This window comes from Anopheles arabiensis, chromosome 3 (genome assembly GCF_016920715.1).
Source record: "Anopheles arabiensis isolate DONGOLA chromosome 3, AaraD3, whole genome shotgun sequence".
Lineage (NCBI taxonomy): Eukaryota > Metazoa > Arthropoda > Insecta > Diptera > Culicidae > Anopheles > Anopheles arabiensis.
In genome coordinates this window covers 75145821-75160517 of record NC_053518.1, presented here as the reverse complement: position 1 = coordinate 75160517, position 14697 = coordinate 75145821, and the positions used below count along the sequence as shown (strand labels likewise).

Below are 14697 nucleotides of genomic sequence, written 5' to 3'. Positions count from 1 at the left end.
TCCTAAACTACTCTCAAGGTCCATCATTTTAATAGCTAGGCAACCGAATTTATCAGCAACAGAAGATTGACTGGTTGAAATTGGTTAATTAGATTGAAGTAACTACTTAGTTTGAATTTGAGAATCAATTTTGCGGCACTCGAAACAGTTTTCAGGCAAATATTTGTCCCATGAAATAGTTCAACTGTAGTGCATGAACAGTGATGTAAAAGCTTTGAGTTTCAATTTACAATATCATTACATTCTGGAACTAAAAAAATCCAACTAGACTTTTTATTCCAATTGAAAGTGTAAAAGTGCTCCTAGGAAACGTGTCGTTGGCCTGTGTATTTATTAAGAACCTCAACAAACCTCAAACCTCAAAACGAGCAGTCTGTTTATTTCTTGCGGCATAATTCTTACTTTTAAGAAGAAATAAACCATTGCCCTAGCGTCGATGAGCTGTTACTCGCGCAATCGAATGCATTCCGATGCGCTCGTATGCGTACAGTGCATCGTTAACCACCTCTCCCTCCTATAAGCAATCGTTCTTCCTATGCCTAGCCACGTAAATACACAACTATGCACGCGTTGTGAAACACTTACCTTGATGGCCGTTTGCATGATAACGTTCGTGGCATAGTTAACACCCTTCGAGCCCAGCTGCAGCACGGCGGTGTAACCCTTCTCTTTGGCTTGATTGATGTAGTCGTCAATTTCCTGTGTGGTCGCGGCGATGGTGGTAGTAAAGATAAGCAAAGAGGTGTAAATTTTAGAGCGGTTTGGGCGGCATGCAAAATGAAACGAGAGGGGCGATGTTTTAAAGAAATTTAAAGTCGTGGCATGTAAGAATTTCTCTCCTTCCTTGTGTTGCTGCAGTAGTAGTGGGTTGAACGCTCCCTGACTAATCTAGACTGGTGCTGGATGGCAGTGAGTCATAGGTTTACCTAGCATCGGCAGGTCTGATTCAGATTCATCCGAGAAAATTCCACACTTGGTAGTTGCCGTGTAGTTGCCAGTTTAACATCGTATTCCGTCCAACTAAACCTAGGTGATACGTTTAATGTATCTCAAGGACTTACAAGCTTATAGCGGCCATAACTAGACCACAATAAAAACAATCAGATTTTATTTATTTGTATAAACAAATATTCAAGAAAATGGTAACATTTCATAAAATAATCACATATGATTTTTCCTTGAAAAATACAGTTCTCTTTTGCTTTAGCATAAAGACCTAGAGGATCATATTTCTTCTATTACTACTTTGGCACAACTACTGTTCTCCGCCAAAGCCTGCTGTACCCATTATAGTGGGCTTGGATGTCAGTGACTTACTTACAGGGTTTACCTAACCAATCCGGCAACGTAAAAGCGAAATTAGTCACCGTAAATACTCCATTCTGCGAGGTAAACCCTCAATTGGACTCTGTCATTTTTAAATGAGCCTTGTGAAGTATGAATCGGGCGTTGAAAGGAATGAAAGCCTAAGGAATTTTGCTAGCAAACTTCTTAGTTGCAAAATTATTGGTCACAAAAATCTTCGTCGAAAATCGATTTTGCGACCAAGAATTTTGCGACCAAGAATTTTGCGACCAAGAACTTTGCGACCAAGAATATCCTCTAATGATTCCATTTTTCGTTATGTTAACGAATGCTACATGGCATATTTGTCCAACGCGTGTGTTCCCCATTTAACTTATGCCATTCAATGCAATACAAGGAGCGCTTGGCACACGTCACTAAATACAGAAAAGTATACCAAAACAACTTCTGTATGGTAGCCAACAAAATCTTCTGTATTCAAACTAACGCCAACTTACTTTGGGTGCTGAAACTATGAAAAAAGAGCTAACTCACCTGTTCGCGGCGTGTCAGCATCGGGTGCACAAACTTGCGATAGAGTGTCGAGCTACCGCGGGTAGCCGGTGACAGCAGCCACAGGACGACGATCACCTTAATTTCGTAGTAGAACGGAAACCACGACAGCAGTATGTCGGTGAACGTTTCGATGAAGGTGAAGAACGCAAACACAATCCAGTACATCATCCATTTTACCTACAAGTCAGTGGGGCAGAAAACACGCAGATAGTGTAAATTATGTTGAGACAATCTTGTTTTCCATGTTATAAGGACACTTGCTGAACCGAATACTTACATACTCCTTGACGTTCTTCGTTCGCACCGCCTTGTACGAGGCGTAGGCCGGGTATAGCGTACCGAACAGCAGTCTGAAACCGGGAAACAGTATATTCGAACCGATCGCCCGCGGACAGAAGAAGATGGCGACGAGCGAGCAAAGCCCCATGCCGGTGACGGACATCCGGGGGAACGGGATCCGCGACAGCATCTGCAGTATGGCACCGAAGCGGGTCAGCGTGCTAGTGACCTGCTCCTTATTCAACGGCACCTCCTCAACTTCCTCCAGCAGGACGGCACCCTCACCACGGCGTTGCTGTGGGGCATAGAAGCGTCCACTGGGTGGCGTTCGTGGTCCAACATCAAACCCAATATCCTCGTAGTAGTCGGATTCGTTCAGCGAAGACAGTGAGCCATTCTGGTAGTAAACTCCACCCTGGCGGGCACGAAACCGGGCACGATCATCCATCCTTCTACCGCCGGGGCTTACACTATCCGCTCCGTCACTGAGAGAGGCTGTATCGCTGAGATAGGCGGAGTCGTACTGCGACGGAACACCACCGTTGGCCGATCGTCGACGCGTTTGCCCGAGCGGTGGCGAATGAGTCGGCGAATAATGGTAGGCACCACGGTACCACTCCGCTGCACCCGGGACGATCCCGGCGTATCCCGGCGGCGTCGGCCTGAGCGACGATAGTTCGGGCAGCAGTCCTCTATTTATAGGATAGTTGCGTACCTCGAACTTGCTTATGAGATCGCTGACATTGTTCAGCCCGTCCAGGGTCGGTGGGAGATTCGGTGCGGCCGGCGCCTGTTCAAACCGCCCTTTCTGTTCCTTTCTGTTCATCGCGCCAAGCAAAAACAAAAACGTCGTGGGTAAGCGACAAACGCGATCACATTGACGATGGACTTATGCGCGGTGTGGGGATTGCTCCTTTCGTCCGGGAAAGAAGGGGTTTCGGAACTCCACTCACGCCGTTTTGCACAAGCAATTTAACAACACAAAGGAAACTGAATGTAAAGCAAGCACACAAGCGATGCACCCGCGTCCTTTGGCGTGTGTTTTGAGGCCTGAAGAAATGGAAAAGAAAGCATGGAAAACGCGGCATCCACAAAACGGACCAAAACCCAATCGATTCAAATCACAACCCATCGGCAGCAGCAGCACAAGGCTTCCGAAAAATGTAGGCCAAATCTTTAAAGCAAACACACACACATACACCTCGAGGGCCCAGCCAAACGGTTGCCAAATTAGAACTAGAACACAGTGTCGTCGTCTTCGCCGTCGTCGCCGCCAGCGTGGTCGTGGGACGCGCGCTGTTTCTAGTCATGCTGAACCGCGCCGAGCTCCACTTTTTGGCACGACGTTGCCCTCTCACGCGCCAACGACGGCAGCTGACGCCGAATGCAATGTGTTAAGGAATGGGGCAACGCGACGAAACGCATGCTGCCGCACACTCTCTCTCTCCAATTGATCGTCCCGCAATGATCGTGAAAGTGAAAACTGTTTCAGCTTTGGATCTTGCTTTTCTTGCGAGTGAATTAGGGGTCAAAATAGCACATGAAATATGTTACAACCGATTACCGATTAAATGGAACGATAATTTAATGATGTTTATGTTTAATGTACAGGACATATTTAGTTGTGATATGTCTCTGAAGAACATTAAAATAAGTACGAAATTGACAATGATTCAAGCAACGAATGGAAAAGGCATTGAAAAACGGATGAAATGGTCTTTCAGATGATGAATATTTTTAAAACTATCTCTCCAAAAACCTCCTTTTGTCGGCTCCTTTTGTCTTTTTAAATTCTAATGATGTTCATGAAGCATTAATAGAGCTCCTCTACAGTATCAGATCATTGTTCAATCGGAATGAAATACTTGGAGGACACATTATAAGCACAAATTAACTCGTATAAACCAAAAATGATTTAATAGTGTCATTGCAGAAGGCACTCGATCTTTCCACCATACATAATCCGTAGATCAATTCTTATCGGTAAGTTAAATTTATCTTATCATAACCAATATGACGATTCTACTCTTACGAAAATGTTTGAAATAACATCACGGATTTCAATATTACATTTGAAGATGCTACCAAGGACCTGAGGATCATACATTTGAAAGAATTTTTTATGTCCTAAACTACTCTCAAGGTCCATCATTTTAATAGCTAGGCAACCGAATTTATCAGCAACAGAAGATTGACTGGTTGAAATTGGTTAATTAGATTGAAGTAACTACTTAGTTTGAATTTGAGAATCAATTTTGCGGCACTCGAAACAGTTTTCAGGCAAATATTTGTCCCATGAAATAGTTCAACTGTAGTGCATGAACAGTGATGTAAAAGCTTTGAGTTTCAATTTACAATATCATTACATTCTGGAACTAAAAAAATCCAACTAGACTTTTTATTCCAATTGAAAGTGTAAAAGTGCTCCTAGGAAACGTGTCGTTGGCCTGTGTATTTATTAAGAACCTCAACAAACCTCAAACCTCAAAACGAGCAGTCTGTTTATTTCTTGCGGCATAATTCTTACTTTTAAGAAGAAATAAACCATTGCCCTAGCGTCGATGAGCTGTTACTCGCGCAATCGAATGCATTCCGATGCGCTCGTATGCGTACAGTGCATCGTTAACCACCTCTCCCTCCTATAAGCAATCGTTCTTCCTATGCCTAGCCACGTAAATACACAACTATGCACGCGTTGTTCACTACTGCAGCCAATCATGGGGTACTGGTACGCTGTGTGTGAGCTGCTGAGAGCTTCTGTTCCCTTCCCGAACTCGGGGTTTTTACCGTCTAATTTTAGAGTCCAAACAAAAGACACATTCTCGCCGTATGGTTCGCACAAGCGGGCCGGAAGCAAGCAAATAGGGAAGACCGAATGCGTTCAGGGAGTGTGTCGTGTTGAAAAGTGTTTGCCTCAACGATAGGTCCCTTGAGGTTTTGGGCTAGAAGAAGAGAAAAATCGTCTATGGAACACACGGTTGATTGTCTGACATTGGGTGAAACTATCGACCAAAAACAAAATGGAACAGATAATTGGAGTGTGAAGTGAGGATGAACATTTACATCCGACTTTTTCCGAGTTACTGTTGTTGGTTGGTGCTTTCTTAAAAATTACTTAAGAAAACACATTGCTTTGTACTGCATCATGAACAATAGAAGTAACTATTGGCAGACAGTAAAAAAATCACTTGCTGCTAAAACAATTATCAGTAATGTGTGAAAATACACAACCAATCATCTACACGTCACGTCCGCCGATCGCGAGGGAAACGATACTGTGTGACGCAGCCAGCCACACCGAACATTCGGGGACAACACTCAAACCAAAGCATTGTCGTCTGGCAGAGGAGGGAATTGAAACCGTTCGTACAAGGGAAAGGAAACTGCCGAGACACAGACACAACGCGACCAGCACCACCATTCGCGCAAGGGTTCATCCGTTTGGCGTGCGCAAATAAACATCGAAACTGCTGGTGGTTGTGTGTCTTGACCGCGGTGAACTCCCTTGCAACAGAGAGACAACCAGGGAATGTTCACTGTAGTATCCATCCAACCCGATGCTTCCCATTTTCACCCGGCCCCTGGTGGCATGTGTTGCAACAAAAGCCAGCCGCCAGCATAATAATTCGCAGGATCATACACACTTATTTTTAAACTCGAACAAAATCACTCGCACGCGCTCGACAGCAAAAAGCCAGTTGAAAATTCTAAGCAAAACTACACTCCGTATAACCACTCCTCTGTGAAAGCAGCAATGAATGAACTATAATTCAGCAGCTGGATCTATCACTATGCAAACGGCACACAAATGAAAAAAGCGAGCTCCACCATTCGAGTAGATAAATTCCTCTTATTAATTGCTCACACACTGAAACGTGAAACCGCAAAGAAAAAAAACGAGAAACTCTTGAACCGAAAAGAACAATCACACAACTAAAAAAAAATTGCACTGCGGAAAAGGGAGTGAAAAATCGAACCGTTGATTACACGAATTCACGCGCGATCTCACGGGAGCCGTCCGTGGCGGGCTGAGTATTCTTTGCCGGATCGTATCACAGCGTCGGAAAAACTAAGTGGGAAAACATCGGAAAACCCGGGACAAGGCCCCCACAAGGTATGTGGGCCATGTGGGCGATGAGCCAAGAATGGTGAGAGCGCGAGAGCGACAAGAGAGAAAACGGCGAGAAGAGAATTGAACGAGGCATCTAGACACGCAGAACCTTCTGCGCAGGTTTCGGTCGAATGCGATCGCAACGAAACCATTCGGTGGTGGTGGCGGTGCTGAAGTACAGTGAAATTCATAAATGTATGTCAGGGGTTGTGAGCAAAGTGAGGTTTGATTGGAATTTATCCTGCTATTATTTTAATGAGAACAATCAAAACAAGCACTAGAACAGATCGATGACAGTCCCTTAATAGTTCGTTTAAAGCAGTTTTTTTCACCTTCCTTCGTCCTTCTACCTTCCTTTCACACTATAAAAAATAGCTCTTTTCAAAAAGGAAATAACGTCTACTCAATCATTGACGAGGGCCGAAGGCTTTGGACGTTCAATGAAGCTTCTCATGCTCAATGTAGTTCCACATGTTCAATGTACTTCCGCACGCTCCATGCAACTCCGAACGCTCAATGAAACCTCGCGCGCTCAATGTAGCTCAATACACTCAGTCTAGCTCCGTACGCTCAATGTAGCTTTGTACTCTCATTTGAGATACAAGTCAATCCCAAAAGGTTCAATGTAGCTCCTAACGCTTAACATCGCTCCGTACGCTCAAGATAGCTCCGTACGCTCAAAATAGCTCCAAACGCTTAATTTAGCTCCTTACACTCAATGTAGCTGCGAACGCTCAATGTAGCTTCTTACGCTTAATGTAGCTCAATGCACTCCTTCTAGCTCCGCACTGTTGCTTTGTGCGCTCATTTGAGCTATATATTCTAAATTTCGCTCCGTATGCTCATTGAAGCTCCAGAATTTCAATGTAACTACGGAAGCGCAATGTAACACCTAATGCTCAGCATAGTACGCCGTACGCTCAAGATAGCTTTGTACGCTTAATTTAGCTCCGTATAGTAAATTACACTACGCGCGGTATTCAACATTATGTTCATCATATTAGTCAAAACAACAAAAACACGCATTCTGAATGCACCGCATTGCATTGATTACTGAATTGTTTACAAACTGGGTTAAGTAATTAAGGTAAAAATCAAGGGAAATCACAGAGCAACATCAGGGTTTTCACTTTCTAGATTAAATATTTACCTGATGCTCTTGCTCTTCGTAACACTGGAATTTTACGTTTTAGCACCTTAAAGATAATTGGATTAAATAGAATCTAATCTAGGCATGGTTTTAAGTTATATCCTGCATTTCAGAACATTATTTATCTCTTCTTCTTATTTTAATTAATAATCAATTTCGATCTCGTCCTACCTTAATAGCGTAGTTTACATCCGTTTCTTGAAAAAATGCTTTAATATGAGATTACCCTTATCATGTGATACGAACCCTGCTCTAGAGCAATGCTGCAAACAATTTGTAGCGGTACACAGTTCAGATTTTCTCAATGCTAATTTAGATACCGAAGCGATGTTGTTAGCGAGTCAAACTGTGCCAAACATTCAGATAATTGAATATCGATTTAAAGAAATAAAAACATTGTCGGACACACATTTACGCCCATCGCTGTACTGTTGTGGTTCGACGGTTCGTGGTTAGTGACGAAATAAGAAATCATTTAGGCGTCTCCTTTGGCGACCAGCAGAGTTTATTCCCTTGCCAACCAAAGAATGAGGTCACCAAACATATCCAACCAGACGTGTAAGAAATCACGGAATAACATACGGTCAAATAAAACATCTCAAGTGCACCTACACCGGAGCGGCTCGATAGCGTTTCCAAGATCACTTACGCGTACGATCATAGTGTACGAGAGAATATTTTAGCTTTTAGATGATTCAACGTATCAAACAGCCATGTATCAGATGTGCATTCGCTTCACGATTTCTTAATTGACAACCATTACAATTAAATGCAAAAATATTTACATAACGGTCTCCAGTCGTGAAATGGAAATCTTTGAACGGGTATTTTACATTCTTCAAAAGACGACGCCTCTTACCACGAAAAAATGCACTTTATTCTTAACAGCAAAAATGCTTTTATCGCCGATCAACAAAATCGGCAATGGAATGTTTTGCTCGTCTCTTATTACTCGATGAACATCTTCCGAACATCTCTCAAACGCAATAATGATAATAAATGGTGCTCGATTGCTTACGCAATTTATCGAATATATGTTTATTTTGGCAGCGTATTCCCCCAACAGAGACCGGCCCCCTCCATCAAGCGAGCAAAGTGTGGAGAAGAGCGAAGATGGAACGAAAATGCTCGTTACCAAACCAAAGACGATCAACACAGCCCCGATTCTGTACGCATGTTTTTGTATGTACACACAGAAACAGGGAGGCACAGACGGCCAGTAGACGCGTTTTAAATGCGTTAGCCCCCTTTTCTAAAGCAGATAATCGCCGCCGCCACTGCTCAGACATAAATCAGTTTCGATTTACACCACACAGCGAGCTAAATGGGAGAAGGATTGAAATATGTACCGCCGCGCGCTGAAGATGTAACGAACGATTAAAATGTTTAGAGTTCGACAGCTTCTTCCGGCCTAATTAGTCAGTAGCACTAGGGACATGAGTTGATTACTTAGGAAATGAAGCTTAGGAAATGGAAACAAACATAAAATGGGTTTTTTTGTACATACATAATTTGAGATAATTTTAAAACAAAGATAAACGATTCAACGTCAAGCCATTAACCCTGCCATTGTGTTTAACACTTGAAACAGGTCACACTAGGCATATGATCAAATACGCTAAATTGCATAATTAGGCCAAACACGTTTTGTTTCTTTTTTTCATTTAAACAAAGCATCGAATTAATAAATTCCACATCCATCTCCCACTCACACTCATTGGTTAAGTCATTGGTTAAGGCGAAATGCAACGGCACTTGTGGCTCGGGAGTTAAAAAATTAATGACACGCACTAGGCAGCAGGCATCGAAAATAGAATGGTGCGTGACAGCTTGATCCTATAGCATGCAAAAAAATAAAACAAATAATGACAGCCCCTATTAGTAAATAAGGTACCGTTTGCTCCCTCCCTTTCCCTTCGGTCAGCTGATCCGAACGATCAAACTCCAATCCTTTAGGAACTTCTACGGAGTTCTATCTTCTCTCCCACAGTCTGCTACTGTCAAACCGGAAACCGGCCGGCATAAACAAAAGCGGGTTACAAGCGCTACTTTGTTTACAAATCGTCGTCACCGTCGAACGCTACCAAAGTGACGGCCAATAAACCCATCGGCTGCTTCTCCCCTGTTGTCGTGCATTTTATAGTTCCTTCCCATCGTGTGCGCGCGGACACATGACTGCGTGCCGGATGGATGCCGGCTGGCTTCTTTCGTTACTACTTTAACCCGCGTACCGGGTTGGTATACGAATGGTTTGGCTAGAAAATAAATTAATATTTCAGCCGCGTACGGTTTCCAACTCCCGCCGGTGGGTGTTAGCGTCGTCATGGTTCATGGTAAGGAATAGGGCGGGAGTTACACACATTGACGTGTTTAGCCGGCGGAAAATTATATGCCACCCCCTCCGGCATAAGGTGATCGGGCTCGGAAATTTGGCCAAACATTCTAGGGGACGACACAGGAGAGAAAGGAAATAATGGAAGGCATTTTGTTGGTAGTTATTTTGAGTAGTTTTTGTGTATCTTTTGTCTGTCAATATGAGTGGGTTTGTGGGCTGGAAAGGATAATTTAAAAAATCGCTTTCTAATACTGTATAGTTAGAGAGGAATTGCAAGCGTAAACGCCCAATAAAAGAGTCGCGTTTTGTTCATTCAATGCAGTAAACGCTACTTCTTATTGGTTATTACGGTCATTTCCGCTATTTTTTGGCCGCTAAGACACCAATGTATGACGACGAAGTGTATCCAGTTTTGTCAGCAAATCAACAACGGGTGCAGAAATAGTTTGAAGTTAACTAAATATTTAACTAACTTATAATAAATATGCCACTCCAATGAGCTTTTTTAATTAATATTAATGATACTATTAATAGAAACAAAAATGCACGACAAAGAGGCAACATTTTCACTTCCAAAAAAACTAAAATGTATGACTTAAATAAAATATTTAGCTGCAATGACTTTAAATATGCTTCAATTGGTAAAATAAATTAAACCCGCTCGAAATTCCTGTCTCAAAAGCGGCGTTGATTTTGGCGATTTTGTTTACACGTGAACGCAGAAGTCAATTCTCCCAAGAATATACCATAACTCGATTGGACCAACCCTCAATGTTATACCAAAAAAAAAAACACCCGAAAACTATTAGCTTTATCGTACGACTTGTGAAAATGGGTTTCACCAGGATTAGTCGTTAATGGGAGGTGATTTACATAGAGTGAACCAAACAAATGGCACTAAGGCACGACATCACCACCATCACCACAAAAATCTGACAAATCTGCTTGCTATAAGGTTAGCTTTCCCAGGGCGGGTAACATTTGATTGAGCGATCAACTAAAACAATCAAGTAATTTAATCTTTGCCAAATTGAATTATCCAATTCATATTAATTACGTAGAGTAATTCAATTTTAATAAGATTTTTTAACAACATTTCCCAAAAAGATAAGCTTTTTTTTATAAATTTGAAATTCTGTAATTCTTCTGTTTAGCATTATTCGTTTCTAGAGTATTGCTTTCCTCCAAAAGAACAATTATTGTATGATTAATCCTAAAATTTTAAAATCTTCATTATACATCCCATCGACAACTGGAAGCACCAGATTTACTGCCAATAAATCCTCACCGGTAAACCCCGTCAGCCCGCAGGGCTTAGAACGTAGGCTGAACAAGTTTTAGGCTCAGGCGGATCAGCTTCACACATCACGAGAAGGCGCACCACCGGGTGGGCTCACGTGTCAACAACTCCAAGACGAGTTGTGTTCGCCAACGCAGCAAAAAGAAACACGTGGAGCATGATCGTGAACTTGAAACCAAAAAGGGTTTATACCAAAACGATCCCCAGCGCAACGTTCACGCACGATCGGAGCAGGAAATTATGCTTTGCGGAAGTGTGTGTGTGAATGTTTGGGTGCTGTTGTTACGCTTCACCAGACAGGGATGTAGTCCGTAAAGGGAGACCCAATTGCAAGGGCAAGGGGCCCATAAAAGGTGTGCCCGCCGCCCGGGAGGTAACGTGTCACACGATCAGTTTCAGTTTTGGGGTAAAAGTAAACACGTGGGAAAAAAGGCTTTTGTGTCGTGCGTAGTAGTTGTGTCTCTTCTGAGATCATTTTGGGAAGACATGTTGAAAGGGAACCGTGATTTTGGGATTTTTGTTTCACTTTCGAAAAAATGAAACTGTAAAACCTGTTCCACGCACGTTGCTCGCTGGATGAGAGGGAGGCCGTTTGCGCTAAAGCTGGGCAAGCGACTTAAGGACGTTTGCAAAGGAAAAAGGCGAAATGACATCATGTCACCATAGATGGCAGAGGTGAAACTAAAATTAATAGACCATCATTTGTATCGAACAATAAGGGTTCCACAGTCCCCACACTCCTCTGCTAATCGGGTTTAGGCAAATGATTTATACCCATAAAAGATTTAATGTAAATGCCTTGAAAAACATGAAATGATTCGTTACTATAAAAATGTTTTACTTCACCTAAAAATATCAATTAAGTTCAGCCGCAATATGGGTCTTAATAAGCCATTCGTTTTCATTCAATCTGACTGTGTCTGTGGACCAACTGCTACCGTTTATCCAGAGCAAGGGGTATATGAAATCATCATCCATGTCCCAGTGGCAAGTGGCATTCATTCACTTCATTTCAGAGCTCAGAAACGTTGGCGTTCCTGCTGGTCGTTGCCGTCGTCTTCAAACTCGGTACACGCCCGTGCACAAGCGTCATTTCAATTAGCGACAAATTGAACTGCCACATTCACCTAGGACCGATTCACGTACAAAGACGAGACGGACACACCTCTACTCTTCTTTCAGTCGCCCTGGTTTATCAACCGTGAACCACAGCCTTTGCAAAAATAACGCTCCCGATCCAGTCGAGGTGTTGGGACCGTCGCATCCTCTTCATCTTGCAAAACCTTGTCATCCTACGCGGCACTCTGGCAAGACAAGGTACATTACCCGGAAAGAGGTTATATGGGCGAAACATTTGGCCTGACGAACTTGACTTGCTGCTGCGCTGCTCAAGGTGCCGTAACGAACGATTAACTTTGCCTTCCTCTCTTGGACGGATTGCTTGCAACCTTAAGGTTAGGACCATCATCTCCGGTTTGGAGTACGATGTACGATTTGGTTCGTGTTTGTGAGTGCGGGAAGTTGTAATCAGCTGATGGTTTGCCGTCGATATGCTAGCAGCGCACACAAACAAACACACGGAAAGAACATATGATGTGTGTTTGTGTGTCGGAACAGAGAATTCCAAACGGCAGAACCAGTTGAAGGTGATTCAACAGCTTCGCGACGGTCAAACACATCCCGCGGCCCTTCTCCGATGCGTGCACCACCCCACTCCCGAGCATAACTAGTGGCCTCCGAAACAAAGGAAGACACGGCCGACGGGGCAGCGAAAATCAATAATGAACTCGTTTTGACCGTACATGGGCACCGAAGCCTTGGAGGGGAAGGAATCGCTTACGCGGTATGGTATGGTATCGGTTCGCCAGGTGCTGTGCTGCGAGCTGTAAATGCGTGTTTCGCGCTGATGTTTTCGCTTCGATTGCACTATTTTGTGCAAGAGAGTAGGGCTCACAAACACGCCAGAGCCTGGCGATGAGAAGCATCAAGAAGATATCAGAAGTGTATTTCCGACAGGTGTAAGTATAACCATAAAAATGTGGTATAAGTATTAGGTCAGGTAGTGATTCTACTGCCATGAGCTAACTACTTGACAAATACACTTAAATAAGGTAAATTCATTGTTAAAAAACTACGTTCAATGTTGAATATTTGTATAACGATTCCTTTGTCTGTTAACCAAATGCACCGATGGTTTTCGATTCCATTTCAAATTATTCCACCAAATGGACGCCACATGGCGGCGACAACCAGTCTGGCCTCGATTATCATCTCTGCCTCTCAACCAACCGCCACCCAGCTCAGCGGCAATTATACAGCCATTGCAGCTTACGGCCGGAGGTGGCCAAAAGGCAATCACACCCGATTGGGTGCAATGTTTCTAATTGAAAATACAGCTCTGACCGCATATCGTACCAGCTCGCCAGCCAGTCCAGCGAGAGTGATCGCAAACAAAGTGTCCACACTATTGCGCATTTCAGTCAGTGCTTATCATCTTCTCTTTGTCAGCTGGTAGAGGAAAAAAACAGAATCCGATCATATCTCAAAATGCACGTGATCGATCGCATCGGCTTGTGACAATATGATGCTTTACGTCGGAAGTCTTCAACGAAGTATGGAGTATTTGGTGCAGAGAAGTGCGGACGAAAGGCAAATGAAGTCCCGTAAATACTAACATTTTAATAAATAGAATTCAAAATAAATTTCCCTAAAAGTATAAAAAGAAAGATACATTAATGCGTTCTTTTATCATCGCATTCGCTACTGCGTGTTTTCCCGTGCTTTCGTGCCCAACGTGCCACGGAGCGATGGTGACGAAACGTTGGAAAAACAACACACACACACCTCCCCTCTCAACGGACACAAACGTTGCACCTGACAACCGATCATAACAATGCTCAGTGCTCAGAATGGCCGCGCCGCCCGCGATTCGCCGCCTGTTTCCCTTTTGCTGCATATATGACCAACAGTGACGTAAAAAAAAGTCAGAGAGTTTACAGAAAATGAAAAAAAGCCCAACCTGGGTTGCGGGAAAGGTTGTCGCTTTTGCGATGCCGTTCCAGTCAGTAAACGCCCACCGCCCGGGCCACCGAAATGTAACGCCGAATTACATCACGATGAGGGCACCACACACGCATGTAATATAAAAGGGTGCGCGTTTCGTATGCACATTTACGATTCTTTTGAACGTACTGTTAATTTTCCCCTCGCGACGGACAACAGTGCGTGACGGTCCCGCGCTTCCAGCGGTGTGGACAAAGCGGGCTTTCCATTGTCGGAACGATTTATAAATAGTTTGTGAAAAACGGTTGCCTTTTTTGTACAAATTATACATTCGCAGCCGATTGTGATTTCAACATCCCTTTGGTGTTTTTTTTTTTTTTTGAACAGCTGACTCACACAGGAGCAGCTGCAACGGAGCAAGGATGCGTTTTGTCTCATGCTAACTCGCTCTATTTTCAGGCACGCTCTCGCTCGCTCGCTCTCTTTGACGTGCCTTTACATCCTCCTATGGGCAATCCTTGCGTTCGGTGGCGAAGGATGATGGATAATCAAGGGCGACACGGGATCGATTTTTCAGCCCGCTGTCATCAGCTTCTCTTGCGTTTGGTGGAATTGAAATGTTGACTTTTTTGGAACGGGTAATTTGCACGCTGACCTAC

At 43.5% G+C, this 14697-nt stretch overlaps 1 protein-coding gene across 1 annotated transcript; it reads right to left on the bottom strand.

Moving 5' to 3' along the window:
* Window positions 1-533: 533 nt before the first annotated feature.
* On the bottom strand, window positions 534-6247 carry LOC120901188. Its single transcript, XM_040308897.1, has 5 exons — window positions 6005-6247; window positions 2138-3189; window positions 1840-2037; window positions 586-699; window positions 534-539 (listed from the first exon to the last, which is right to left on the bottom strand). The coding sequence occupies exons 2-5, from the start codon at window positions 2963-2965 to the stop codon at window positions 534-536; spliced, it is 1146 nt and encodes a 381-aa protein (XP_040164831.1). The 5' UTR covers window positions 2966-3189; window positions 6005-6247.
* Between the last annotated feature and the right edge of the window lie 8450 nt (window positions 6248-14697).

Coding starts and splice junctions, on each gene's coding strand:
- LOC120901188 (XM_040308897.1), bottom strand. CDS start 2,965: ATGAACAGAAAGGAACAGAAAGGGCGGTTTGAACAGGCGCCGGCCGCA. Junction 2,038..2,137: donor CGAAGAACGTCAAGGAGTAT/GTAAGTATTCGG, acceptor ACTGACTTGTAG/GTAAAATGGATGATGTACTG. Junction 700..1,839: donor TGCTGACACGCCGCGAACAG/GTGAGTTAGCTC, acceptor GCGACCACACAG/GAAATTGACGACTACATCAA.